At 48.3% G+C, this 26,785-nt stretch overlaps 1 protein-coding gene across 4 annotated transcripts in view; it reads right to left on the minus strand.

Moving 5' to 3' along the window:
- Positions 1-24,990, minus strand: part of Clstn1 (calsyntenin 1) — a 65,802-nt gene extending 40,812 nt beyond the window's left edge. Inside the window, exon 1 of one of the 4 annotated variants that reach the window (XM_034503091.2) lies at positions 24,699-24,990. In XM_034503091.2, the coding sequence (XP_034358982.1) occupies positions 24,699-24,789 (91 nt within the window). In that variant the 5' untranslated portion in view covers positions 24,790-24,990. The remainder of the gene's footprint in view (positions 1-24,698) is intronic. The other 3 variants (XM_034503092.2, XM_034503093.2, XM_034503094.2) reach the window with 3 other exon arrangements.
- Positions 24,991-26,785: the final 1,795 nt, after the last annotated feature.

Here is a 26,785-nt window from a genome sequence, read left to right on the forward strand (position 1 = left end):
ACACGCAGACATGGTATTATCATAAAAGCACCCAAAGTTAGAGGCCAAGGGCCCAGAGTTCAAGGTCACCTTCAGCGATACAGAGAGTTCAGGGGAATGAAATGAGGTTATATTTTCTCACCTCACCCATGTGAAGCACTGGCTTGTGACACTGCAGCACAAGAGGCCCAGTGTCCTACAAGGTGATAATGTGTTCAAACTTGGCAGAGCCAGATCTGACCCTCTAGGGGCTCAGGGCTTGAAACCTGTCAGCAGAGGTGGGCAGACTCTGTAGAGAGTCTGGCTCACTGGGACTGAAGCACTGCACTGTTCTTCATGTGAGGAAATAGCCACAGGGGACACTGGAGATTACAGAGGCTGGAGTGAGAAGAGTCTGCAGGACTTCTCCCACCTAGGCTGCAAAGGAGGGCGGTGAGGGAGGAAGCAGGAAGTGCCTGCCTGGCCCTGCAGGTGAGGGAAGGCAGCGTGCCAAGGCTAATGGGGCACGAGACGGGAAGATGAGAAGCAAGAAGCTGAATTAAGCTACAGTGTGGCTCCTAGGCTCCTGCTGCACAAGACAGAGGGGAGGCTGAGGAAAATCTACAAAAGTGGGACTGGGGAGACGGCTCAGTTGCTTAAATCCTTGCCTTAAAAGCATTCAGTCCAGAGTTCACTATTAGACCAGGCTAGCCTAGAAGTCACTATGTAGACCAGGCTGGCCTAGAAAGCACACAGTTCTGCCTGCTTCTCCCTCCCAGATGCTGAGTTTAAGATTAAAAGCTTGTGTCATAGCCAGGCGTTGGTGGCGCATACCTTTAATCCCGGCTCTCAGAAGGCAGATGCAGGTGGATCTCAGAGTTTGATGCCAGCCTGGTCTACAGAGTGAGTCCCAGGACAGCCAGGGCTACACAGAGAGACCCTGTCTCGAAAAACAAAAACAAAACAGACGCTTGTGCAGCCACATGCAGCTGGACAAGCTCCATTTGCTTACACTGTGGTGAGAATGTGTCCTATGGCAAAGCAGAGATTTGACATGGACAAGGTCCTGGGCTCTGTCCCAAGCCACAACAGCAGTAACAAACGTTACCCAAACCTCGCTCTCCTGTCACCAAGACCCTCACAAAAAGTTATACTCAAGCCTCCAAAGTGTCTTCTCGAAATACATGCTTTCCCAGCACAAAAGCCAGCGCAGTGACGTTAGCTGAAGACGTTATGTCTCTCATCTGTAGGGATGGCACCAACTGAAAGCATGACAAATCCCAAGATGGTCTGTGGCCCTTACTGTCACCTGAGCTTCCTACACAGTTTGCAGTGTCCTGAGAGCTCTTCAATCTCCTAAATGCGCTGCAGCTGATGTGCTGTGCCGGGCGGGGTCTGGAGACCGGCTGTAGCAGGTAAGGCCTGCACCACAGCCCGTGTACTGACCTACGCTGGACCTCAAGCACTGCAAACAAAAGTTCATGCACCGCTTTCTGGAAGTTCCCAAAGATGATGGGCAAGGAGTCCGGGGAAGGCAGACGTTAGGAGTTGAGAAAATCAGAAATCTCTCTCTGAATTTGGTGGGAGGTTGGGAAGGGCCAGGACAAGGTGGCCCTGGAGTCACAGGATTCCATTGGGTGTTGGCTTTCCCTGTGTCCCAACCCAGAACAGCCTCCAGCAGAGATGAAGGAGTCACACCCTGAGCTACAGTATCCTTGGGATCGAACAGGCTCTCTCCTGAGTCCAAAGAGGGCACCTGCTGTTTGTAGGTCATATCTCAGGTAGCCGGGGATCTGATGAGTCAGGTGGGTGGGGCCCAGCTTCCTCTGAGCTCTGACCTCAGGCGGTGACTGCTGACTCCTCACAGAGCAATGGCTTCCTGGGAACTAAGGTGTGAGGTGTGAAAAGGAGTCAGGGAGACTGGGGTTGAGACAGAATGCATCCCTCTCAGATGTCTGTCTCTGGAACTGGCAAAGGAGGGAAACTGGAAAATTCTCATTCCTGAAGAGGAGATCAAACCTTAGAGAGCAGAGAGCCCTCCTGCTCTAAATACGGAAAGAAAGGCCATCCACTGCCCAGTGTACTTCCACTGGGTGGCACAACTCCCGACCTCACCCTGGAGGCTGAGACAGTCGGACTGACCCAGCTGTAGCGCTGGCCAGGCCTTCTCTAGGTGGCTGTCACACACTTCCCAACAGAAACAACGGTGTCACAGGACACTCAGGGGCAGAGGCCACCTGGAGAAAGTGACAAGGTTCCTCAGCCTGAGTGGGCGGGTTCTCCCAAGTGCCCTCTGAACATTCCCACCTTGGGAGGGACCCAACCCTGGCTCTTGCTCGTGGCCTGCAGCTGCTGAGACCACCAGCTCCTTGCTTTGCTTTGGCACAGTCCCTTATTCACCATTACCTGGTGGATGACTGCTAAATCTCAGATGTAGCATAGACTCTCCAGGCAGGGCTGCCAACAGTCTCTTTCTGTGCATGCTGCTCCTGGGTGCTTTAGGGCAGGCCAGGGTTTCCAATGCAAGCCCTGCAGCCAGTGTTTCCAAATCTCCCAACTGTTCCCACAATATCAACTTATCTGTCCTAGCTTCCCATGTGCATGTCTGGTGCCCTCGGAGACCAGAAGTGGGCATCAGATCCCCTGGAATTGGAGTTATAGGAGATGGCTGTGATCCACCCTGTGGGTACCAGAAACCAAACCCAGGTTCCCTGCAAAAGCAGCCAGTGCTCTTAACTGCTGGGCCTTCTCTATAGCACCCCCACGCAGTTTCCACACAAGGGGCAGCTCCCCTGTCAGTAACCACAGGGGAACAGCCCGGGGTTAGCATGTGCACAAGCTCTTAGGGCAGGTGGGAGGGGCTTACAGACTACAAACCTAGGTATCCCACAGAGCACAAGCTATGATTTCCGTCATTTCCTATTTTAGTGCTATCAGAAAATACAGGCCAGGATTTGACCTTTCCCTCCCGCTTTATCGCCGGCACATTTCTCTTGAATTTAAATAGGGCAGGGCACTGTCTTGAGACGGTAACTAATAGTCTGGCGGCATTTCCAAGTCCTCTGTGTTTTTGGTCTCTGACCTTCACGCACAATAGAAAACTTTATCACACACAGTTCCAAAAAGGCCACGAGGTATTGAAAACCTGCTGACATTCATTATTGACGCAAAACCCTTACCAGCTGCTCCCCTAAGTGCCACCAAAGGCTGGCTCTGAGCATCTATGAAGCCAGAACACCTGGTCGGAAAATCAGGATCCCGTTTTTCTTCCCTCTCTCTCCTTTGTTATTTATGTTCCTATGATGCTAACAACGCAAGACTCGTGCTCTGACAAGCCCTTGTGTTATTTGCAGAATAAATGTAACACTCTTATGATAAACAGAAAAGTAAACTTCCTATCATATTCAGCCATGGGGTCTCTCAAGAGAAAGAACAGAATCAATGTAATCGTGAACTAGACTCCAAGGTCGGAGAATGTGAAGGAAGGAACTCACTTTGCTGGAGTTATTCTGAGTGTTCTGAGTCTCAGGACACTAAGCTCTGCCATAGCTGGTCTTTAAGGGGCCTATGGTGTCCACAAAGACGGATTTGCACAATGAAACGGAGACAGGCCATCTGACGGTTGCTGCCACGGAGAAACCACAACCTCGGCTGGTTCCTGTGCCTCTAGAGACGGAGGAACTGCAAGAGCTAGCAACCAAGATTCACAAGGATAAGCTCTCTGGATGCTTCTGGCTAAGGCTGAGAGGAAAACTTCAGCTACTGCTCGCTCAGTGCCAAGCACCGGCCTGGGCCTCACTCAGCTGAGATCCTGAACACGTGACGAGGCTTCCCCGTATGCCAGGACTGAGAACAGGATGGGAATCAGGGACTGGCCAAGTAAGGCGAGGGGACTTACCACAGTCAGGAACCCACGGGAACCCAGACCAACCTCCAGCTACCCTTCAAAGGCTCTGTCCTCACCGGGCTCCCTCCAACCCATCTGTCAAATTGGAGATGACACGAGGCCAGACTGAATACATGGGATATGTGGAGATTAATCAGTAAATTAGAGCAAGGGTCACCGGCAGCAAGATGGATGAGATGGGGGAAGGACATCGGCTCTCATCGGCTCTCACCAGAACAGAGCTCGTGCTGAGACAGAAAAGGGTAGCCGGCCACACCGATACTGCCAGGTATAAGGACCTCCACTGAACCCGCAGCCTAAAAGGCGACATCCACACCGCTGGAGGTACCCAGAAAGAAACCAAGCTGGCTGGTGGAAACGTGAGGAACAAAGTCACATGAAGAACGGAATTGAGGCTACTTGGCTTGGAGACAGGAAACGCTGACCTGCCCGCAAAAGCAAAGGACAAGGGTTCCCTTTGCCGGCTGACCTGTGAAAATGTTTCTGCTGGGGCTGGAGACGGCTCAGGGGTCAAGGCACATGCTGCTTTTGCAGAGGACCTGAGTTCAAGCACTGGCATCAGGCACCTCACAACTGCCTGTAACTTCAGCTCTGCGGGATCCAACGTCTTCTGGCCTTTAGCATCTGCATGTACATGAGATGCATATTCTCATTCTCTCTCTCTCTCTCTGTCTCTCTCTCTCTCTCTGTCTCTCTCTCTCTCTCTCTGTCTCTGTCTCTCTCTGTCTCTCTGTCTCTCTCTCAAACACACATACACACACACACACATATATATACATTAATAAAGATTAAAAATAAATCTTCTAGCTGGGCAGTGGTGCGCACGCCTTTAATCCCAGCACTTGGGAGGCAGAGGCAGGCAAATTTTTGAGTTCGAGGCCAGCCTGGTCTACAGAGTGAGTTTCAGGACAGCCAGGGCTACACAGAGAAACCCTGTCTCAAAAACAGAAAATAAAATAAAACAAATCTTCCAGCTTCGTCTACAGAGCAAGTTCCAGGACGTCCAAGGTTACACAGAGAAACCCTTTCTCGGGGGGGGGGGGGGGGGCAACCACATAAACATGACTGATCAGAGTAGCAGTGTCCAAAGCATCAAAAGGCGCTAGGTGAGGTCTGCCCAAAGGAAGCGTCGACAGACGGATGGACGGGCCAAGGCGTTCGTTTGTTTTAGAAGGTACTCCTTTCTGTCATCATGAGGTAACATGAAAGGAAACCTGCCACTGCCCCAGAGACCTGAGGAGTGAGATACAAGACAGAGAAGAAATACTGACTATCTCAAGAATGTGGAGGGACAGGCTAATGTACATCTCAGAGTCCTAGTTACTAATTAAAATAAGTTTAAAACAAAAACTATAAACCAAGCTCTAACACAGAGGTCAGGTATGTGCAGGTATGTGCAGGTATGTGCAGGTATGTGCAGGTATGTGCAGGTATGTGCAGGTATGTGCAGGTATGTGCAGGTATGTGCAGGTATGTGCAGGTATGTACTCTATCACTCAAGCTTGTATAAATACACGCAATGTTTACACTGTGATAAGATTGGCTGGCCACACATTCGTCATAATAACTCTCATCACTAAACAACACTTGAAGTTATTAGAAAGAGAACAGCCAGGGCCAGTGACACAAGCCTACAGTTCCTACCTCTCAGAAGCCATGGGCTGCAGGCTCAGAGAATTCAAGATCAGCTTAGTAAGTACCCCAAAAGAAAACATAGGCCCTAAAGCAGTGGTTCTTAGCCTGTGGGTCGCAAGCCCCACAGGAGTTACATATCAGATATTCTGCATATAAGTATTTACATTATGATTCATAATTGTAGCAAAATTACAGTTATGAGGTAGCAAAACAATTCTGTCATTGGGAGTCACACCATGAGGAACTGTAATAAAGGGTAATAGCATTAGGAACCACTGCTCTAAAATAAAGATATAAAAGCAGTTATTTAGGAATCAAAACAAAAATTAGAGCTACATCATCAAAATCAATAGAAAAATCAAGATCAAAGTTGGTTCTCTGAAAAGATAAAACAAACAAAGACAAACTTCTAGACAGGCTAAGAAAAAGGATTCCTGATGGAAATAGAAGAGGTGGGGCTGGAGAGAGGGCTTAGCAGTTAAGAGCACTGGCTGCTCTTCCAGAGGACCCAGGGTCCATTCCCAGCACCCACACGGCAAGCTGGCAATCACTAGTATTTCCAGTTCCAGAGGATCCATCGCCCCCTTCTGGCCTCCAAGGGCACTGCATACATGTGGTGCACAGATACACGTGCGGGCAAAACACTCACACACAAAATAAATATATAAAAAATAAAAATAAAGCTAGAAACATTTTTAAAAAGGAATAAGAATTAATTTGTAGACATTAGCATAAAGGAATAATACAGTTATATGCCCATAATTTGATGAACAGATCAACTTCCTGGAAGGCAATGTCTGCCAAAACTCACACAAGAAATACATAAACCAAACAGATGACAAAAAAGAAAATTCCAGTGATTTTGTACATATCAATAAGTTTTTAAAACTCACAGTTCTGCTCTATAAAAAAACACTGTGTAGAGAGATAACTCAGCAGTTAAGAGCACTGACTGTTCTTCCAGAGGTCCTGAGTTCAATTCCCAGCAACCACCTGGTGGCTCACAACCATCTGTAATGGGATCTGATGCCCTCTTCTGGCCTGCAGGTGTATGTGCAAGACAGCACTCATAAAGTAAATAAATAAATCTCTAAGAAAATAAAGAAAAGAAAAGATAGGTGCTAGACAAACCACAGGTAGGTAAAGTGCATCTGTAAAAGGTGTCTCACATAAAGGACTGTCACCCAAGATAAACAAAGGACTCATGTCTCAATAAACAGCCAGGTATAGCCAGGCATGCAGGTGCACATCTTTAGTCCCAGAGTTTGGGAGGCAGAGGCAGGAGGATATCTGTGAGTTTGAAGCCACCCTAGTCTACATGGTAAGTTCTAAGACAGACAGGGATACACTGTGAGAACCTGTTGACAGATAGATGGATGGACGGACAGACAGACAGACAGACAGACAGACAGATGGATGAGTCAGACGCACTTGTAGCCAGAGCTCCTCAAGGGACTTAGGCAAGGGAATCATTGAGATCAGACATTTGAGACCAGCCTGGGCAACAAAATAAAGACCTCGCCTCAAAAGAAAACAAGAGCAGGAGCCCACGGGCAAGAGGATAACTCAGTGACAGGATGAACAATCTGTTTATTTTTATTATTGTTATTTTTATTTCATGTGCACTGGTGTTTTGCATGTGTGTATGTCTGTGTGAGGTTGTGAGTTACAGTTCTGAGCTGCCGTGTGGGTGCTGGGAATTGAACCCAGGTCCTCTGGAAGAGCAGCAAGTGCTCTTACCGACTGGGCCATCTCTCCAGACCCCAAAATAAACAATCTTAACACAAGCAAAAGACAAACAGAATCCTCTACAGACGGCAAGGTGAGTGAATGTGTGAACAGACGTTCCCCACACACGCTGTCCACCTGAACAGCGAGACTCCACTAAACAGAGCAGTTAACAGAGCAGTCAACGCTGAGGAAGGTACAAGCAGGGCTCTCAATCGCTTCCCTGAAAGACACGGACAGACAGACAAGAGACACCCTTATCCACTGTCCTTGGTACTTACCCATGTAAACTAAAAATTTATGTTCATATAAACACCTGGGCTGGCAGGTAAACACACTTGCCACCAAAGTTCAATCCCTGGGGACCCACACAATGGAAAGAGAGAGGCAACTCCCTTAAGTTTTCTTCTGACCTCTGCATTTGAGGGACACATCAGCACACACACATACAAGTCAATGTAAAAAAATTTTTTTCAATTGTCCGTATGTATACACTGTGTAAATTTTGTCTCAATTTTAAAAAGAGTTGCAGGGGATTTACCTGGAATTAATAGGACAGTATACATATTCTACCTTTCAAAACACTTCACAGGGTTCATTCACTCTCCCACAACCCTAGGTAGCTATTGTCCTATTGTCTCTATCCTCATTTCAGAGATAAAATCTAGGTCACAGAGAAGTTAAATAACCGAGAGCTCACAGTAGTGAGTGGCCACACCCAAACTCACCCCCACCCACCCACCCACCCCGTGGGATGCTCAGGCAGAATGCAGCCACCATCGGTGTAGGTGCCTGCCAGCTGCAGAGGCAGAACAGGCCCTCCAAGGTAAAGCTCCCTGATGAGGAGGGCTCCTCTGGAGACAGGCGAGCACGCTGGGCTCACACTGAAGATACCACACAGAGCAGCACTTAGTAAAGCCACAGCGGGTCCAGCGCTGCAGCCGCGGGCGAGCACAGTCCAAGTTTCTGAGATGTTTACACATGTAAATGTCACAGAGGTTAATAAATACAATGTGCTAACTATACGAAATATTTGGGGGTGTGCTGGGATGGAAGCCAGAGCACGGCACACGCTCTAACACTGAGCTACACGGCACTTGAGCTTTTCATCTATTCTTAAGACTTTTTTTTTTTAATTTACGTGCATGAATTTGCACGCACCATATGCATGCGGGAGTCAGTGGAAACCAGAGTCAGATCTCCTGAAACGGGAGTTACAGGTGGTTGTGAGCCACCGTGTAGGTGCTGGAAACGGAACCCAGGTCTACAGCAAGAGCAGTTAGATGATCCTAACCTCTGAGTTGTCTCTCCACTATTCAATCTTATCTGCTAGTCCTGAGCTACAGAACCACTGACAGAGGTATTGACCTCGGTCACTTCTGCTTTGGTAAAATGTTTAAGCAACATGACTTCTGGACTTCCTTTTACTTCTAGAATTCCAGCATCATAATTCAGAAGCTGAAGTTTTTTTTTTTTAATTGCTGTTGTTTTTAAGACAAATTGGTACTTTTTTTTTTTCTTTTAAAGCTTAAGGGTTTTAAGTACCTAACATCTTAATGCAATACAATTCCAGGCTCTAGACTCTAGAGTCTGTTTAAGTGGACAGGCAAGCTGCCAGCTTTACAAGTAAAGCTGCTCTCTCGCTCTCTCTCTCTCTCTCTCTCTCTCTCTCTCTCTCTCTCTCTGTGTGTGTGTGTGTGTGTGTGTGTGTGTGACACTGACACACACACACAGAGAGGACTGGGGCGGAGCCAGGGGAGCCAGTTGTATGGAATGTTGTCTAAGCAAAACCAAGTCACTGGTCTTATCAAGGATAACACCAAAGCACATGCCCTGGGGTTAGCGGTTCACAGCGTTTCCCACAGGCATGAGCAGGTCCCGAGGGTAGAACTGTCCCCGGGTAAAGCCTGCTTTATTTTCCTGAGAAATCTGTTGGGATTTCTCAGAAAAATAAAGCAAGCAGCAAACACAGGCCCCACTCATTACAGCTTTATAAGAAGCAGGCGCTTTACAAGGACAGCACCGCTTTACAGGCTTGCAAAGGGCCATCTTGAGAGGGCAAACAAAGGCGATGGAAAGTCCATTCGATGGTGTCTACAGAGCATGTATGAGGTTCGAACCCCGGTACCAACCACCTCCCAAGGAAACGCAGACGTGTGCTGGACAGATGGCTCAGTGATTAAGAGCACTGGCTGCTCTTGCAGAGGACCAGGTTTGGTTCCTAGGACCCACAGGGTGGTTACAACCTTCTGTAACTCCAGTTCCAGAGAGTCCTCCAACATCCTCTTCTGGCCTCCATAGGCACTACATGTATGTGTTGCATGTATATATACAATACATACATTACACACTTACATACATACATACATACATTACACACACACATACATACATATAGTCAAAATACTCATACATAAAAAATAAAAATTACGCCGGGCGGTGGTGGCACACGCCTTTAATCCCAGCACTTGGGAGGCAGAGGCAGGCGGATTTCTGAGTTCGAGGCCAGCCTGGTCTACAGAGTGAGTTCCAGGACAGCCAGAGCTACACAGAGAAACCCTGTCTCAAAAAACCAAAAATAAATAAATAAATAAATAAAAATAAAAATTAGCATTTTTAAAAGGAAAGAAATGGAAGCATACTTTTGTAATCTCAATACTTGAGAGATGAAGGTAGCAAGGTGGTGAGTTCAAGATCATCCTCTGTGGGGCAAGTGGACAGTGCCACCAGACAGAAGAACTGGTGAGGCTGAGCAAGCCTAAACCCCAGGAAATCTCAGAATCGAGAACAATAGGTGTGAGGCCAACTCCCTGCCAAATTACTTGCTCTGGAACATGTAACCAAGACACTCCTTGAGAGGACCATGACAATCAGCCATGTAGCATAAAAACCTGGAGCTCTCCAGCTAGTGAGATATCTAGACAGGCCCCGAGGGTTCAGCCAGTGAGCTTCCCATCCTGGCCATTCCTTCCCACAAAAGGTATTTAATCCCTGGTTCACCCTGAGTAAGGTGTATGCATTCACATCCAGCCATCAATAAAGCAGTTTGGACAAGCAAGGTCTGGCTCCTTTATCAAGGACTGTGGCTGGGCGGGGCCTTTGTTATAAAGAGCCATGCTAAATCTCCTAGAGAAGGCTTTCTCTCTTCTAGCTCTTCCATACTCAAACTGGATTCCACCCCTTCCCAGGCTCAACCATCCCCTTCCTGCCCGACATGTAGGGAAGGTGTGGACCCACAGACCCTGTTCCCAACTCCCCGAGGTCACCAGCAGCATGTGTGTTCACACAGGAGGCTGAGAACCTACGCATCTGTCCCAGACCCCACTGTTTCTCACCTGGGACCCCTATCGCAGACTGTGTTTTGCCTCCCCTGAGCAGCTTGCCAGAGGTGCTAGGACACCCCAGTGGTAAAGCAGACACACAGCCCTGACAACCTCCAACAATACAATTTAGTCTGACGTCAGCATTCCCTACATGAGAGACTGTCTCAAAAATTTTTATTTTTAAAGAAAGCAAAGTAGGGCCCAGCATGGTAGCACAGCTTTTTAATCCCAGCACTCAGGAGGCAGAGGCAGAGGCAGAGGCAGGCAGATCTGTGTGAGCTCGAGGCCAGCCTGGTCTACAGAGTGAGTCCCAGGGTAGCCAGGGCTGTTATGGAGAAACCCTGTTTTGAAAAACCAAACAGACCAAATCAAACCAAGCAAAGCACAGAGCAATCTCAATACCAGCAGGGGGCTTTCCATTTGTGAAGGTGCCTCACTAGGCCACGGTGGCCACAAGCAATGCCAGGCCTGAGGCCCAGAACTCTATCCAGGGAGCCCCTCATGGTTAGTGAGGTGTACAACAAGAGGAAGCAAGTAGATGGCTCTGTGGTGCACTGAAGCCATTCCTGCCATGGGTTGAGTGTGTGTGTGTGTGTGTGTGTGTGTGTGTGTGTGTGTGTGTGTGTGTGTAGGGGGTGTCTCACTGTCTTCAGAAGTCTACACCTATGCATCTGTGTAAGGCTGGACTTTCCTCATCTATTTCAAACAGAATGGAGCAGGTATTAAAGTTCAGCTCACTTCATAATCAGACACAGGGATTAGAAAAAACCAGTGCTGTTCTTCTGACTAAACTGTTGCTTATTCTGGTTTTGGGGTGCTGGGCATCGAACCCAAGGCCTCCTGCACACTAGCAAGTGGTTTTGGTTTTTTTTCTACAATTGAGGCACAACCCTTAGCTTTCTAAGCTGTCTCAGGAAAAAAGAAATTAATATGTTAAATGACCATGTGATGGGGTTATTACTGTCTTAATAACTCATTATCAATTTGCTTAGCTAGGACTTACTTTTGATTCTAATACAGTATATCCGCACAGAAACAAAACCACATTCACACAAGTTCCTTAAGTCCTCAGTCAAGTCTGAGACTGCCTGGTGTGACCCCAGCACTAGGGAGGACGGACCAGTGGAGTCTGTGCTTGAGACCTGAGCTACATGAGACCCTGTCTCAAAACACAAAGTTACTCCAGGCAGTGGTGGTGCATGCCTTTAATCCCAGCACTTGGGAGGCAGAGGCTGGAGGATTTCTGAGTTCGAGGCCAGCCTGGTCTACAGAGTGAGTTCCAGGACAGCCAGAGCTACACAGAGAAACCCTGTCTCGGAGGGGAAAAAAAAAAAAAACAAAAACAAAAAACACAAAGTTGGGGGGGGGGTGGCACATGCTCAGCACTGGGGAGGCAGAGGCAGGTGTATCTTTGTGAGTTCGAGGCCAGCCTGGTCTACAAAGCAAGCTCCAGGACAGCCAGGGCTACTCAGAGAAATCCTGTTTCAACAAAACAAAACAAACAAAACCCAGGCTCAGCTACATCCACAGAGTGTGGTCTTGTCTGGTTTGGTACTAGGTCTACCCAGTCTGGTCTCAAACTCCTGGACTGAAATGATCCTCCTGCCTCAGCCACTGGCCTGCAGGAAGTACAGGCATGGGCCACCATACAAACAGCAAGTGAGCTGTTTGGCTCTGCCTCCTGAGTGCTGGATTAAAAGACTGAGCCACCACACCCCATACTACATCAATGAAACACTTCAAGTAGATATAACAAATGTCCTGGAACCTTGCCTAATGGACACCCTACTAGGAATACTTCATCATTGAAGGCAACTAGGCAGAGGGGAGTGTCCTTGCCACCCCAACACTGGGAGGCACAGTGGAACCCTGAGGAGGAAGTGAAGCCACAGCTCAGAAGGGCTTACCTAGCACACCCCAGGTTAGACCCCCAGCACTGCATAAAGCCCTCAAGGTGGCACTGTAATCCCAGCACTGGGGAAGGAGAGGCAGCAAGATCGGAAGTGAAGATTATCCTCAGGTATAGTTAAAGTTCAAAAGCAGCCTAGGACACAGACTTTGTCGCAAAACAAACAAACAAACACAAAAGAACAAAAAACAAAAACGTAAAATGCACTTTAAAATTTTATGTGTATGTAGGTGTTCTGCCTACATATATGTCTGTGTGAGGATGTCAGATCCCCTGGAACTGTGAGCTGCCACATGGGTGCTAGGGATTGAACCTGGGTCCTCTGGAAGATCAGCCAGTGCTCTGAATCCCGAGCTATCTCTCCAGGCCACAGTTTAAGGTTGTTTTTTTTTTTTTTTTTTTTTTTTGAGTTGTTCATCTTTATTTTATGTGTATGTCTCTTGCCTACATGTAGCCCTGTGTGTGCATTGCCTGCAGAGGGTGAGGGTTCCCCTGAAACTGGAGTTACAGACGGTTCTTAGCCACAATGTGGGTGCTGGGAACTGAGCCCAGTTCTGCAAGAACTGTCAACGTTCTTAATCATTAAGCCATCTCTCCAGCCCCGTTCTGTTTTTATTATCATGGATGTATGAATGTATGATGTTTTGTGTCCGACTGTGGGCATGCATGTACCACAGCCCACGTGTGGTCAGAGCCGAACCCTGTGAAGCTGGTTCTCTCCAGGGATCCGACTCCAGCCAACGGGCTTCCACGCCAAGTGCTTTTACCTGCTGAGCTATCTGGCTGGCTCTAAAACACACGCTATCTTTACTTTGGTGAAATACTTCTACAAAAGAGTAAATCTGATACTTATAGATTAAATAATTTGGAAAACCAAGGGGCAGTTTCAAACAGCAATTCTTAAGTTAAATAGTTTAATACAAACTCTAGGTACATTTGATCAGTCATGGCCGTATGCAATAGTCCAGAAAGGCGAGTGAAGTGGCCCATGCCGAGGATCCCAGCACTGGGGAGCTGGAGACAGCAAGAGCAAGCTTCAGAAAGGGTGAGACAGTCCCCATGCTGGACACATCACCTGACCTGATCCAGGGGCACCAGAAGGCTCAACTCTCTTCCTTTCTGGCTACATTCTTCCCCCTTGAGACCATGACAAAAAGGCCTCTGTCCACCCTCTGACCCACCCTGGTGCAGAACTCAAGAAACTGGAATTCTCTCTCCATGTTCTCAACTCATCCCATGTCTTCATCACACGTAACTCGGGAGCATGGAGCAAAGACAGAGCCTGGAGACCCCCTGTTCCTCGGCTTGAATGAGTGACTGCCTTCTGCTTGAGAGATCCTCAGTCCTGGTAGATGGAGCAGAGCCAGGGGCAATGTGAAGGCAAGCCTGGCTCTTGGGCTGGTCACGCATAGTACAGGCTTGACAGGTGGCTTGGAGGGACAGTCTGAGTTTCTGGTGAAAGTTGAAACTCAAGGCAGTAGGGCAGGGTAGGACATAGGGCAAAAGTCTTCACTTGTGAACAGTTCTGACTTTTTGGGTTCTGGGGTTTTGTTTTTGAGACAGGGTTTCTCTGTGTAGCCTTGGCTGTCCTAGAACTCACAGAGATCTGCCTACCTGTGTCTCCCAAGTGCTGGGTTAAAGATTTGTGACACCATGCAGGCCCAACAGTCTTGACTTTTAATTTTAAGAGGGAGTCTCACTATGTTGTCTGAGGTTGGACTTGAACTTTTAGGTTCAAGCAGTCCTCCTGCCTCAGCCTCTTGAATAACTGGAACTACAAGCTGATTGAATTTTCTTTTAGAAATTCAAATATACACTGGTAAACTGAGGCAGCTGGTGCAGAAAGTGGTAGTGGCACCTTGGCCTGAGTAGCCGGCTGTTGACAAATTCAGCCATGTCTGATCTGGCGTTGATTGAAGCTTCTCCTGGATGCTAGGAGTGTATTTTATCTCTCCTCACTCAGATCCTGTTGTCGTAAACTGGCCCTCAGGACCCTCTGACCTCTGGTATCTTCTGAGCTGTGCAGCAGCTAAAATCCAGCTTTCTTCTGACAGTGTTTGTTGGGACCACAGTCATGTGTGATTCCAAGATGATCCATAGGTCACACGTTGGGTCACTTGTTAATCTGCGAGGACAGTAACTTGAAACTCAAATGATATTTCCTGCTTGGAAATGTTAGAAACCCTGGAAGTTTCCCGAGTGACCACAGGAAGTTTACTCAGCCTGTAGTTAAGTGTGAGTGGGGTAGGAGAAAAGCAGCAAAGAGTAGCCACCCAGGCCCACCCACCGTCGGCAGTACATAGTTTATTTTGTGTGTGGGTGTTTTACCTGCATTTACATCCCTGGACTACTTGTGTGCCTGATGAGAATGGAAGACCCCTAGAGTTACAGACAGTTGTGAGCATCTGTGGGTTTTGGGAATTGGACCTGAGGTTCTCTGCAAGAGTAACAAATGCTCTTAACCACCAAGCCATCTGTCCAGCGCCCCCCTCCCTTTTTTTTTTTTTTTTTTTTTTTGGAAAAAGTAGCAAAATGTTTAGTGCTTTAAAGAATAGTCAGGATAGCTTTTTTTTAAGGGTCAATAAACTCAACCTTAGATAAGCAACTATGTATCAGTGGCCATGAGTGGCCTCTAAAACATCTCACTGAAACATATTGATACTTCAGCCCTTGTTATTTAAGTCCCCAGAACTGGAGCAACATGACATTGTCCAGGACTGAGGATAGCCGATGGCAGTATGCTTGCCTGCGACGCACACCCAACTGATAAAGAAAAAGCACCTACGTTTTTGTTTTTATTTGTTATATGTTATATATTATATTATATTATATATACAGGAATAGCAGTCCATGGCCGGGAGCACACAGTTGGAGGCTGGAGAACAACCCTCAGAGTTCCATTTTCTCCTTCCACTGTAGGCTCTGGGAATTCAGGCTTGTGTGGCAAGAGCCTTTACCCGCTGAGCTGTACCTGCCCACCAGCAGTCAAGGTCTCTATGGCTCTGCTCTGCTTTAATATTATTTCATTATGTGTGTATGAGTATTTCGTGTGCATGCACTGCCTGTAGAAGTCTGAGAGCACTGAACTGCAGTTATGGATGGAGGGGGCTGCCATGTGGGTGCTGGGGTGCTGGGGACCAAACCCGAGTGTGTGTTCTCAGCCTGAGCCACCTCCCCAGCTCCCAGGTGGCGTTTTTGCTTTTGCAATAGTGGAGATCAAACACAGACTGTGTGCTCTAGCAGTAAGGCACACTCGTAACCACATGTAAATTTTATTTATGTGTACATGCATGCCACCTGAGTGCTGATCCTGAGGAGCTCAGAGGAGAGCATCAGATCCCCCGAAGCAAGAATTACAGGTGGTTGTGAGCTGCCAGGTAAGACTGCTAGGAACCAACTCAGGTCCTCTGCAAGAGCAGCAAGATGTCTTAACTGCTGGGCCATCTCTAGCCACAGGATATTTATTTTATGTTGGAGACTTTGAAGTATAGATGATGTGTCCTAATCGCCCCTTTGGTAAGCAAGTGCACGCATGCACCTGGGCAGGGCAGGGCCTTTTTAAACCTTTGCCAAGCCCAAAAAAAAAAAAAAAAAAAAAAAAAAAAGCTTTACTGAGGAATCACACATGGGGTATGAAGATATTTACAAACGCTCAGAAACAGGATCAGCCCTCACCAACTTGGGTACACAACCTTCCCTGAGGATTTCCGAGACGATCACCCATTAATGCAGCGCCGTGACAGGGCTCAGGCAGAAAGCTGGCTGCGGCCCTCCTGCCAGCCCCCACCCCACTGTTCTTCCACAGTTTTTACCCAGAGGACTCCAGGGGGAAAAAATCATAGTCAAGTCCATGTACACTGTTCTTACTCGTGATAAATGTTTGAAATGCATGGCAGGAAAGAGATGAGGGATTAGCTGTGAATTTTAATGACTGCCTTCCTAGGTGCTGATTCCATATGCAACATGAAACTGGCAGGAATTAGTCAACATATTCTAAAGGTAAACACAATCTGTTTGACACAGGGTTTTAATCCCCCAATCATGCAGCAACCCCACTTGCTCTGTCTCTGGCAAGGTGTTGTGCACACAAAGAAGGGGCCATCTTCATCCTGAGGCTGTTAGAAAAAGGAAGACTGGAGTCTCTCATGAGGCCAGAGGCAAGCATCAGCTGGGAGGCTGGGTTAGCACTGGATGGCATCTGGAGGCTTCGGAAGGAGGCCAGCCAGGGTGATAGAGTTCTAAGCAGGTCTGGGACACAACCCTGTGTCAAAAAATGTGCACACGCCGGGCGGTGGTGGCGCACGCCTTTAATCCCAGCACTTGGGAGGCAGAGGCAGGTGGATTTCTGAGTTCGAGGCCAGCCTGGTCTACAGAGTGAGTTCCAGGACAGCCAGGGCTACACAGAGAAACCCTGTCTCGAAAAAAAAAAAATGTGCACACATGCACGTGCGCACAATCGTGTGTGTGTGTGTGTGTGTGTGTGTGTGTGTGTGTGGCTTGGCCTTGGAGTACTAGCCTAGAGTGCATAAAGCCACACTCGAGTGTCAATGTGTGAATGTGTGTATGTGTATCTGATGCCCCCAACCCCATAAAATGGGGGTCGCTCACCCCAGTGGTCCCAGCACATGGAGGTGGAGGCAGAAGGATCAGAAGTTCAAAGGGCATTCTCAGTTTCATATGGAATACGATATTTAAGTATTTTTAAGTACTGGAAGAACTTAGAATAAATAGCTTTGTTTCTTTAATTTTAAGGAAGTATTTAAAATGGCAGTTATTTTTACCGAGTTTTAAAATGCACTTGAATCTGAAAATGTATCTCTAAATGTCTTGTACTAGGATTAAAGACTGGGTAAATAAGGAACATCAATTAAAGAATAAAATCAAAAAGCCAGACAAAATAATTTGATTTTTAAACCCCAGTCTCTGATTAGCATAACAAATACAATGAATGAGCAACTGTCATCTTCGAAGCTAGCCGAAGCCTAGGACTTCACATGCCATTTCCGGCCCCTTCCTGAAGCTCAGCCCTGCTCAGAAGCCTAGACCCACATTCTGCATGTGTCCCTCACAGGAGCTGGCTCCACCTCAGATCACCAAGCATCAGAACGTGGGAGATACTGGGCCACAAAGTGTCCTGTGCCTCTCCAAGTGAAAGGTGACAAAGAGCCGGAGGCTAAGATGACGTCAAGATAGGAAAAAGTGATAGGATTCATAGCAGAGGAAATCGGAGCAAGAGAAAAAGTGGCTTTGTATCCAGAGCCTCCCTCCCCAGGGTGGGGGGTAGACGCGGATAATACAAGGAGGGAACCGGTTAGGTGAGACACTTCTTTGCCCCAGCAGGAAAAATGAGCAACCTCTGACTTAAGAACAGACAGCTGTGAATGTGGTGTTTGAGCAGAAAAGTCCTCCCTTGGGCTACTGTGAAGGTTGCAGGATGGCGGAGCCTGAGTAACGTCTGGTTAAACCCAAAGCAGCCAGGATTGGTGGTAGGAGAGTGAGATCTCTCTTCTTGGCAGCAGGATCAGAGAACCAATGAGAGCCTCAGCTACTCAATGAGTTCAGGCCAGGCTGGGCTGTGAGATTAGAAGACGGGAGGAGGAAGAAGAGAAAGAGGAGGAGGAAGAGAGTTGCCATAAGATCTACAAATCCCGCTCCTACACATATACTCAAGAGATCTTACGACTCACCCCCAAACTCTTGTGCATAAACGTTCATAGTGTAGAAAAGACACTAAGTGGATGTAACCCAGTGCCTCCCAACTGATGAATACATACAAAAAATGTAGCACAAAAGAGTATTATTTGACCAAAAGTTGTAATGAAGTTCTGACACACGATGCGATACTAATTGATCTTGGGCACTACAGTAAGAACACTGGTGTGCCGTGTCCAGAACAAGGAAATCCAGACAGAAAACCAGTGCTTGCCAAAGGCACGGGTTGTGACTGACAATGTGCACAGGGTTTGGGATGGACTGGAATTCAATTGTGGTGAGGGTACTTGCGAATTTACGAATACTACCATCACCAAATGGTACACTTTAAAGGGTAAATTTCAGGTTCTATCTCGGCACTGTATAACTCTGTAGGGGAGTACATGTCTATAATCCCAGCATGCACTGGTGTGGGGGCAGGAGACAGGATCAGACACGCAAGGTTAATCTTGGCTATCTGGCAAGTTGGAGGCCAGGGCTACATGAGACTGTCTGCTAATGTAGGGGTGTGGTGTGGGGTGTGTGTTTTTGTGTGTGTGTGTGTGTGTGTGTGCAATTAATGTGCCTGCTGCACAAGCACAGGGTCCTGAGTTCAGATCACCAGTACCCATGTAAACACAGGGCATGGTCACGAAGGTCACCGACCCTAATCCTGGGGTAGAGGGAAACAGAGACATCTGTATTCACTGGCTAAGCAGTAGCCAAACGGTGAACCCTGGATCATGATTTAAGCTGAAGGGCAAAAGAGACACCTGACGTCAGTGTTGTTTCACAGGGAGTGTTAGGATGTAGCTCAGTGGCAGGGCACTTGCTTAGTACACACAGGGCCCTGGGTTCCAGCTACAACATAATTATCAGGTAATTATTTTATTAAATGGCTATGGGAAATGCCGGCTTTCTTCTGACCTGAAGAGTAAGTTCAGAGGTTGACTGTTTACCTGACACGCATGAGACAGAAAATGGGTTAAACAGTTAAGCTGGGAAGGGACTCAACAGGAGCCCTTGGGAACTGACCTGAAGCAGGTGACTGAGACAATGCCCACCTCTGACGGAAAAAGTACAAAGGAAAACACAGACCTCCTTTTGGTACGCTGCCTGCCACGCTCTTCCTACTGGGGTTCTGAGTGGAAGGAAGCTGACCTTCAGATGCGTTTACAGGTTTTTAAGTATATATCTATATTCAGTTGCGTTGAAGTAATTGAATCTTTGCCAAGAACCTTAATAAAAAAAAAAAAAGCACTCAGCAGGAGATCCTGTGAAAATGTCTGATCTACTAATTCCATCCTAAAGCTAAATGATATGATGACCAGAATCACAGCTAAAACGCTGGAGACCAAGGCAGGACAATTCTGCGCAGCCAAATTCAATGCCTGCCTCAGCTGTGGTGGCTCTGACAGAGACTGTTCAGGGAGGGGCTGCCATTGCATTCGGCTCCCACCTGTGGCCTTCCCAAAGCTTCTGCTCCTGCCTAAAGGGCACGGTAGCTTTTGGGTTTTTAAACAATAAAGAGAACATGACTGTGTAAACCATCTCCAGTCTACAGCACAGATTCTCCATGCACTCTGTGTAAGCAGCATTTTACAGGAGGATCTACGTCTTAAATTTCCGTTTGCAAAGATGGAATTCCTTCTGGGAAACTCTGCTCCCACCAAATCAAGACCACAGGAAAAGCAAGCTAGACAGTTCTGCTGCCTCAACCAGAATATGTAAGGTACACAGGCTTCTGGCACTGGCCTAGAACTCACTGCAGGGCCTAGGCTGGCTTCGAACTTGTGGCAATCCTCCTGCTTCACCCTCTTCAGCGCTATAATTACAAGTATATGTCATCATGCCTGGTTTGTTTCCATTTTAAAGAAGATTTATTTAGCTTTACTTTTTATGTGTATTTTGGCTGCATATATGTGTACCACATGTGTGCAGTACCCTTGGAGACCAGAAGAGGGCACCAGATCCACTGGAACCAGAATTATTGATGGTTATAAGCCACCATCATGTGTGTGCTGAGAACCAGACCTGGGTCCTCTGCAATAGTGAGACTCTTAACCACTGAGCCATCTCTCCAGCCTCCTGGTTCTATTTTTAAGTGTTTTCCCTTATTATGTTTATGTATTTTTCTGGGAAAGCTTGCGTGGCACATGTATGAAGATCAGAACACAACTCTGTGGGAGCTGTAATGGAAAGTGCCTTACCCATTAAGCCATCCTACCAGTCCTGTTTAAGTTCTTTAAATGAAAATTCTATCAAGAAAAAAAAAATCACATTTTCCTGTCATACAAAGCAACTGAGAAGATAAAGCAACCTGCTTATCTGTTTGAAGCATGTTCTCCTATGGCTCAAGCTAGCCTGTAACTTTCTATGCAGCCAAGAACGAGCTCAAACATGATTCTTCTGCCTCTACCTCCCAAATGCCAGGATTACAGGTGTTCATGATTACCTGAGTTGTAATGTTATAATTTTTTTTCAGTTTTGTTTAAAAACAAAACAAAAACAAACAAAACAAAAAAAAAAAAAACCTTATTTCAGGTTATTTTAAACCTTCAGACTTGAAAGTTACCCTGCTACTGAAACTTGTTACAATTATAGCATTTTCTGGTTTCAATATAAAAATACTATATTTCACAAAAAATGTGTTATTTCAAGCCATATTCTCATCAACGAGTTGTTCTTGTTGACTTAAAAAATAAAATTACAGGCCCAGCTATGGTGCTGCATGCCTTTGATCCTAGCACTTGGGAGGCCAAGGAGGGTGGATCTCTATGAGTCCAAGCAAGTTCCAGAACAGCCAGAGCTACACAGAGAAACCCTGTCTCAAACCCCCGCCCCTGCAAAAAATTATGGCCCGGAGAGATGGCTCAGCAGTTAGGAACACTGGCTGCTCTTCCAGGACCTGAGTTGAATTCCCAGCACCCACATGGCAGCTCAAAGTTTATTAAAAGAAAAGAAAAAAGGATTTTTAAACTATGACACGCTAAGGATTAGTAACATTTTACTAATTCTGCAATTACAGGTCTAAATAAATGAAGGGTTCAACTAAGGATAATATTAAACTCTGTATTTAAATAGTCCCACACACACACCTCAAAATTATTTCTAAAAACCTATTTAACAAGGGCTAGCAAGATGGCTAGATGGCGTGCTCCCCTCTCCCCAAATAATAATAATAATATGCAAACCAACTCAATGGGATAAACAGTATGCAAAAATGAGCGCGTAGCTGTCACACAGGACAAGGAAAGGGGCTTAGGTGCACCTATCATGAGCTTTACTGTTGGCATTTTGATTTTGAAGACAAAAGAACAGAAACAACAATCAAAAAAAAAAAAAAAAAAAAAAAAAAAAAAAAACCCTGATATTTCAATTTTAGGCTATGAGAAGTCTGTGTGAAAATTTTGCCAGGCGGTGGTGAGGCACACCTTTGATCGCAACACTCAGGTGGCGTAAGTAGAAGGGTCTCTGAATTTGAGGCAGCCTGGTCTACAAAGTTTCAAGACAGCCAGAGCTGTTACATAGAGAAACCCTGTCTCAAAAAGAAAAAGGAAGAAACAGTGAACCTCACATTCATGTAGCTTTCTGTCTTCTGTACTCAGTGTCTGCTTCCTCGTCATATTTCCCAATCTCCTTGGCCAGATAGGACGCTGCATGACCGTCCAGAACATGCAAAGGAGACCGCTAATATTTTGATTTACTTGATTTTTTTAAAAGTGGAATTCTATAGAACTCTTAAAAAACAAAACAAACAAAATATGAATTAGCCAGACAGGAGATGCATATATGTGACCTGAGCATTGGGGAAAAGAGCCCAGGGAATCACGAGTTCAGGGCCAGCCTCGTCTACATAGCAAGTTCCCGGCTACTGAGTAAGACTATCACAAAGATGGGGGAAAAGAAATAAAAGATTTTCTAAAGACTACTAATTAATAGTCCGACTCAGTTTTACATTAGGATAGTTATCATTCTCACTGCAAGTCTGTGTGTGACCTTTGTCTCATTAATAGTCATTCAAGGCAGGTGGAGACCAACCAAGTTTATGCCATCCCATTTAGCAACAAGAAACAACTGAAAGGGCAGCGTGGGGGGCAGTGTGGCTCAGGAGCTAAGCGCCTGCCAGCCTACCCAGCCTACCAGGGAGGACTCAGATGTTCAGTGGAGCCCAGGGAAAGTGCCTCCAGAAATCGCATATTTACATATAAAACTCATTTGTAACATTTCAAACTGAAATTGTTTTATTAGCATGTCATGGAATATTCATGACCATGCAAGCTGAAGAAAAAACACAGCAAACGCAAAAGAAAAACTGATGTTCAAACATTTTTACTCTGAAGACTCTGGAAATCTCACATTCCTCTCAGCCAGAATAAGGGTAATCAGGTGAGACTGAACCATAGTTTACCGAAGTAATGAAATGATGAGCAGCGATGTGGGCGAGTATAGGAAGACACTTTAAAAGCAGTGACTCAAGCAAGCAATGCTATTACCAACTCAACCAAATATTACTTGAACTGTTTCCAAAATACGCAACCCAGCCCTCCACACCTCCTCTTACCCCCTACCCCCACCCTGTTTCATGTACTTTTTTTTTTTTCCCCAGGAGAAGTAACACTAACTATTCTCCCTCTTGAACAGGCTTCAAACCTCATTTCATACTTTGTTTGATGAAACTTTTCAAAGTAATAAAATGCAAAATAATTAGATACTTAGTGGCAAGGAGCTGAATTTGACAAGAATGGACAGAATGTTCTAGATGGAATAAAAGAAGTTTTCAGTTTATCACCCTCTGTGTGGCACGTTGGAACAAAGGATGCTTTGCCCTCTTCTGCCCTTTTTGTGAACACAACTTTCCTGCGTCAGGCCAAGGAGAAAAAGCCATCTTTTTTTAAAGCTTGCAAAGTTATTATGTGACCATCTCACCCAGACATCTATCAATCCTCCTTCCACGAAGCTCTTTTGATTTCCAAACTATACACTCGAAGAAAATAGATTCGAGCACTCTACGGACGATATACCTAGAATACTTTAAGACCAAGGGAAAATGTTTTACGGTTTCAAGTTCCATTCCGAAGCCTTTATCTGCAATGCGTAAGCGGTTTTGGTGGCAAGCTCAGTCAATATCAGAAGGCAGATAAAATGTTTAGTTGAAGTGGATGAAGACTTAAAACAATCAGCTAGCAAAGAAATATTATTTGCCTCCTACACTCCTAAGGAATTAGCGGGGCTGTCTGATCTCTGTGGTGGTCATACAAGCCTGGTACATCACTCTGAATAGAGCTTCAGGAAGTGAGCACTTTGTTCACACGGGTGGATGAAAAGTGATCACAAACATCTTCTCAATTTCGTCTTTGGGCAAAAGGGTGGGAAGGAAGCGGGAGTTTTCGCCTCTGCTACTTCCGAAACTACGTTTAAAGGACGCGGAGAGGAGGCGAAAAGGGGCGAAGTCGTGGTGTCCACCTAGCCGCAGCAGAGAACCGGGATCTTGGGAAAGTGATGCGGAGGAGTGGAATCTTACGTAAGCACACACCAAAATCCGTGCGTGCATCCCTAGGGGGACCATCCAACACACGTACACTGCATCCCACCCAGGGGCGCACCCCCAGACTGCGAGCGCTACTGGAAAGTGGGCTGACCCTCACCGCGCGTCCCCAGATCTCCCCAGACCAGCACCTCAAGCACCCTGGGGCTACAACTAGGACAGTCATGGCCCAGGTGCCCCGCCCGGGAATGAAATTGGCTACCCCAGGCATCTGCAGCGCGCGCCCAGGTTCTCCGGAGCTCTTCTCTGAGCGCCTGAACCTGAACCTCACGTAGCGAGCGGGCTCGATGTTCCGCACTCAGCCCGAAGCCCCGCGCCCAGGCAATCAGTCACACAGTCAGGTCGGAACCCCGCGCCCCAGCAACACTACCTCACTCGGCACCGATCCCTGTGCGCTAACACTATTCCTGCACTGGGTCTGCACCTGTGCACATGATACGATCTGGGCCCCGAACCTTGCCGGAGACGATCTGCGCACTGGGATCCGAGCCTCGCCCAATACGATTCGCGCACTCGATCCTGAACCCTGGGCCCTGGCACAATTCCCACACTCGGACCCAAACCCTGCGGCCCTGCACGACTCCTGCACTCTGCCCCCTCTTTGCACCCCGTTATTATTCCCGAACTCGGACCCAAACCTTGCCCTATATGATTCGCGCACCCGTATCCGAACCCTGGGCCTCGGCACGATCCCCACACTCGGACCCGAACCTTGCCTGATACAATGCGCGCACTAGGACCCGAACCCTGGGCTCTGGCACGATTCCCGCACTCGGCCCAAAACCTAGAGGCCCTGCAAGACTGCAGCACGACACCCACCTTGCGCATAACCCCGCCGCCCCGCAGACTCCCGCACTCGGCCCCCCACCTTGCACCCGACCACGGTTCCCGCAACCGGCCCCGACCTCAACCCCGCGGCCCCGCATGACTCCTGCACTCGGCCCAACCTCGCACCCGGTTATGGCTCCCGCACCCGGCTCACCCCGCCCCGCCGCTTACCTCGCGCGGCCCAGACCCCGCCGCCGCACAGCAGCCCCGCCAGCAGCAGCCGGACGGCCGGGGCCAGCGCGGGCGCAGGGCGGCGCAGCATCGCTCGGGCTCGGGGCGCCGCGGCCGGCCCGACGCGGAAGCAGCAGGGAGTCGCGCGGGACGCCGAGAGGGGCGCGGGCAGCCGGGGGCCGGCGGCTGGGCGGCGCGGCGAGCACCGGGATGGGAGCGGCAGCCGCCGTGCTGCTGGGCCGCGCGCGCCCTCCCCTCGTCGGCAGCGCTGCGCTGGAGGCGGCGGCGGCGGCTAAGATGGCGGCGGCGCTCTCTCTCGGGTCCGGCGAGGGTACCCGGCCGGGGGCGGGGTGGCGGCGGGCGGGGCGGGGAGGGAGAGCGCGCGCGCACGCTCCCCGCTCCGCGGGTGCGCGAGCCCACAGGCTGAGCCCTAGGTGCGCGCCCGCGGGGACGCGCCGGGGCGGGTTGGCCCGGGAGCAGCCGGGAGGGACCCGCAGGACGCGCCCCCTGCCCGCGGCCGCCCCAGAGCATCCACGCCTCCTCCTTGCGCGCGACCCCGGACGCTGCACCTGGAAGCCCCCCAAGGCTCCTGGGGATCCGCACCTCCGTTTCCGAACCTAAGGACTTGTTCTTCCAACCCCTGGAACTGCAGATCCTAAGGCCTCGGAGTTCCAGCACCCGGTCACTTCGTCCAAGCGGTGTCTCCTCCAACCACCTCAGTGACCTCCTCTGCAGAGTGGAGGTGATGAGCGGAGCTTGTGGGGTTCAGAAAGGTTGCAGGGACACAGCTCATTTTAACGAGTTTGGAAACGTCCTAGGGTGGCTGTACGAGTTCTCCAGCTCCAGTCTGGGGGTTTGGAAAGGGACCTGTGTCTTCCAGGGACTCCTGATTTACCGTAGAAACCTTTTGTGGCTTATAGGCTTGTAACACGATAAAGATGTTAAGTATCCTTTAGAAATATGGAGATTCAAACGAAGGGCCCTTTCTGGGGTTCTCTACAGAGTCTGTCCCTTTTCCATGTAGGCCTCCTGTAATCTGGACACACACACACACACACTGCCCCCATTCTAGAGGAGAGGGTTGACAAAATCACCGAGGGGGGCTTCAGTGAACACTGTGCCTTTGGAGACTTAATTGCAGATGAGGAAAGTAAAATGCCTTCTCAGGTAACACAACTAAGAGTCAGCCCTGGAGGGCAGGGGAGCCTCATTAGGGAGATACCCACAACAAAAACCTCAACAGCCCTGCAACAGTTATTCAGCCAATGTTGGAAGAGTCAACAGTGTCAGGGGCGTGTTTGAGAGAGGATGGGGTGCTGGTGGGTCAGCTTGGGGAGAGGGCGAGGAAGGCCGGCAGCCCTCTAGGCTGGGTGGAGTAGGGCCTGTGGGGAAAGAGGATTGTTTAGGAGTTTGGGCAAGAAGCCCACGGAGGTAGACTGCGGTGCCTGGATGGCAGGACAGTGGATTTGGACTTGATGCTACAGGAAGACCTTCAACAGCTGTGAGGAGAGGTGCCATGACCCGAGAGAGGGTCAAAGCAAACTGTAATGGAAACTCTCTCTGTCCTTTGTTTCCTGACCCATTCCCACCTCTAGACTACGCCCCAGCACTCCTCCCAGCCAAAGATGTCATGCTCAGACTGGGGCTGCGACTGTCAACATTGTTGTTGACCCTTGAGACTGCCCATTGCCACCTCAGCTGCTCCAGGGAGTTCTGGGAAGGCTTCCCATCTCAGCCAGGGCCCTACACAGCTAGGAGTATGCTGTTGATGTCTTCACTCAAATTCATCCTTACCCAGGACCCAGCCTCCTTCACCCCTGCCCTAAGACTGTCAGGACCACCTCCCTCAAGAACGGTCCCAGTCAAGCTGCTGCCGCCACAAACTCCCGGTCACTAATCCAACAGGGTCCTTTTCTTTCTCTCCACTGTAACCTAGTGGGAAGGACCAAACTAGATAGTACAAGCTGGCAAGACTGGATTGGAATTCTGTTCTCCCTCTGCAAGTGGCCGGGTACAGATCATGAAACTACCTTCCAAATCTCTTTCCTTTCCTGTGAAATCCAATAGCAATACCCACATCTCTAGAG

The sequence above is a fragment of the Arvicanthis niloticus genome, chromosome 5 (assembly GCF_011762505.2).
Source record: "Arvicanthis niloticus isolate mArvNil1 chromosome 5, mArvNil1.pat.X, whole genome shotgun sequence".
Lineage (NCBI taxonomy): Eukaryota > Metazoa > Chordata > Mammalia > Rodentia > Muridae > Arvicanthis > Arvicanthis niloticus.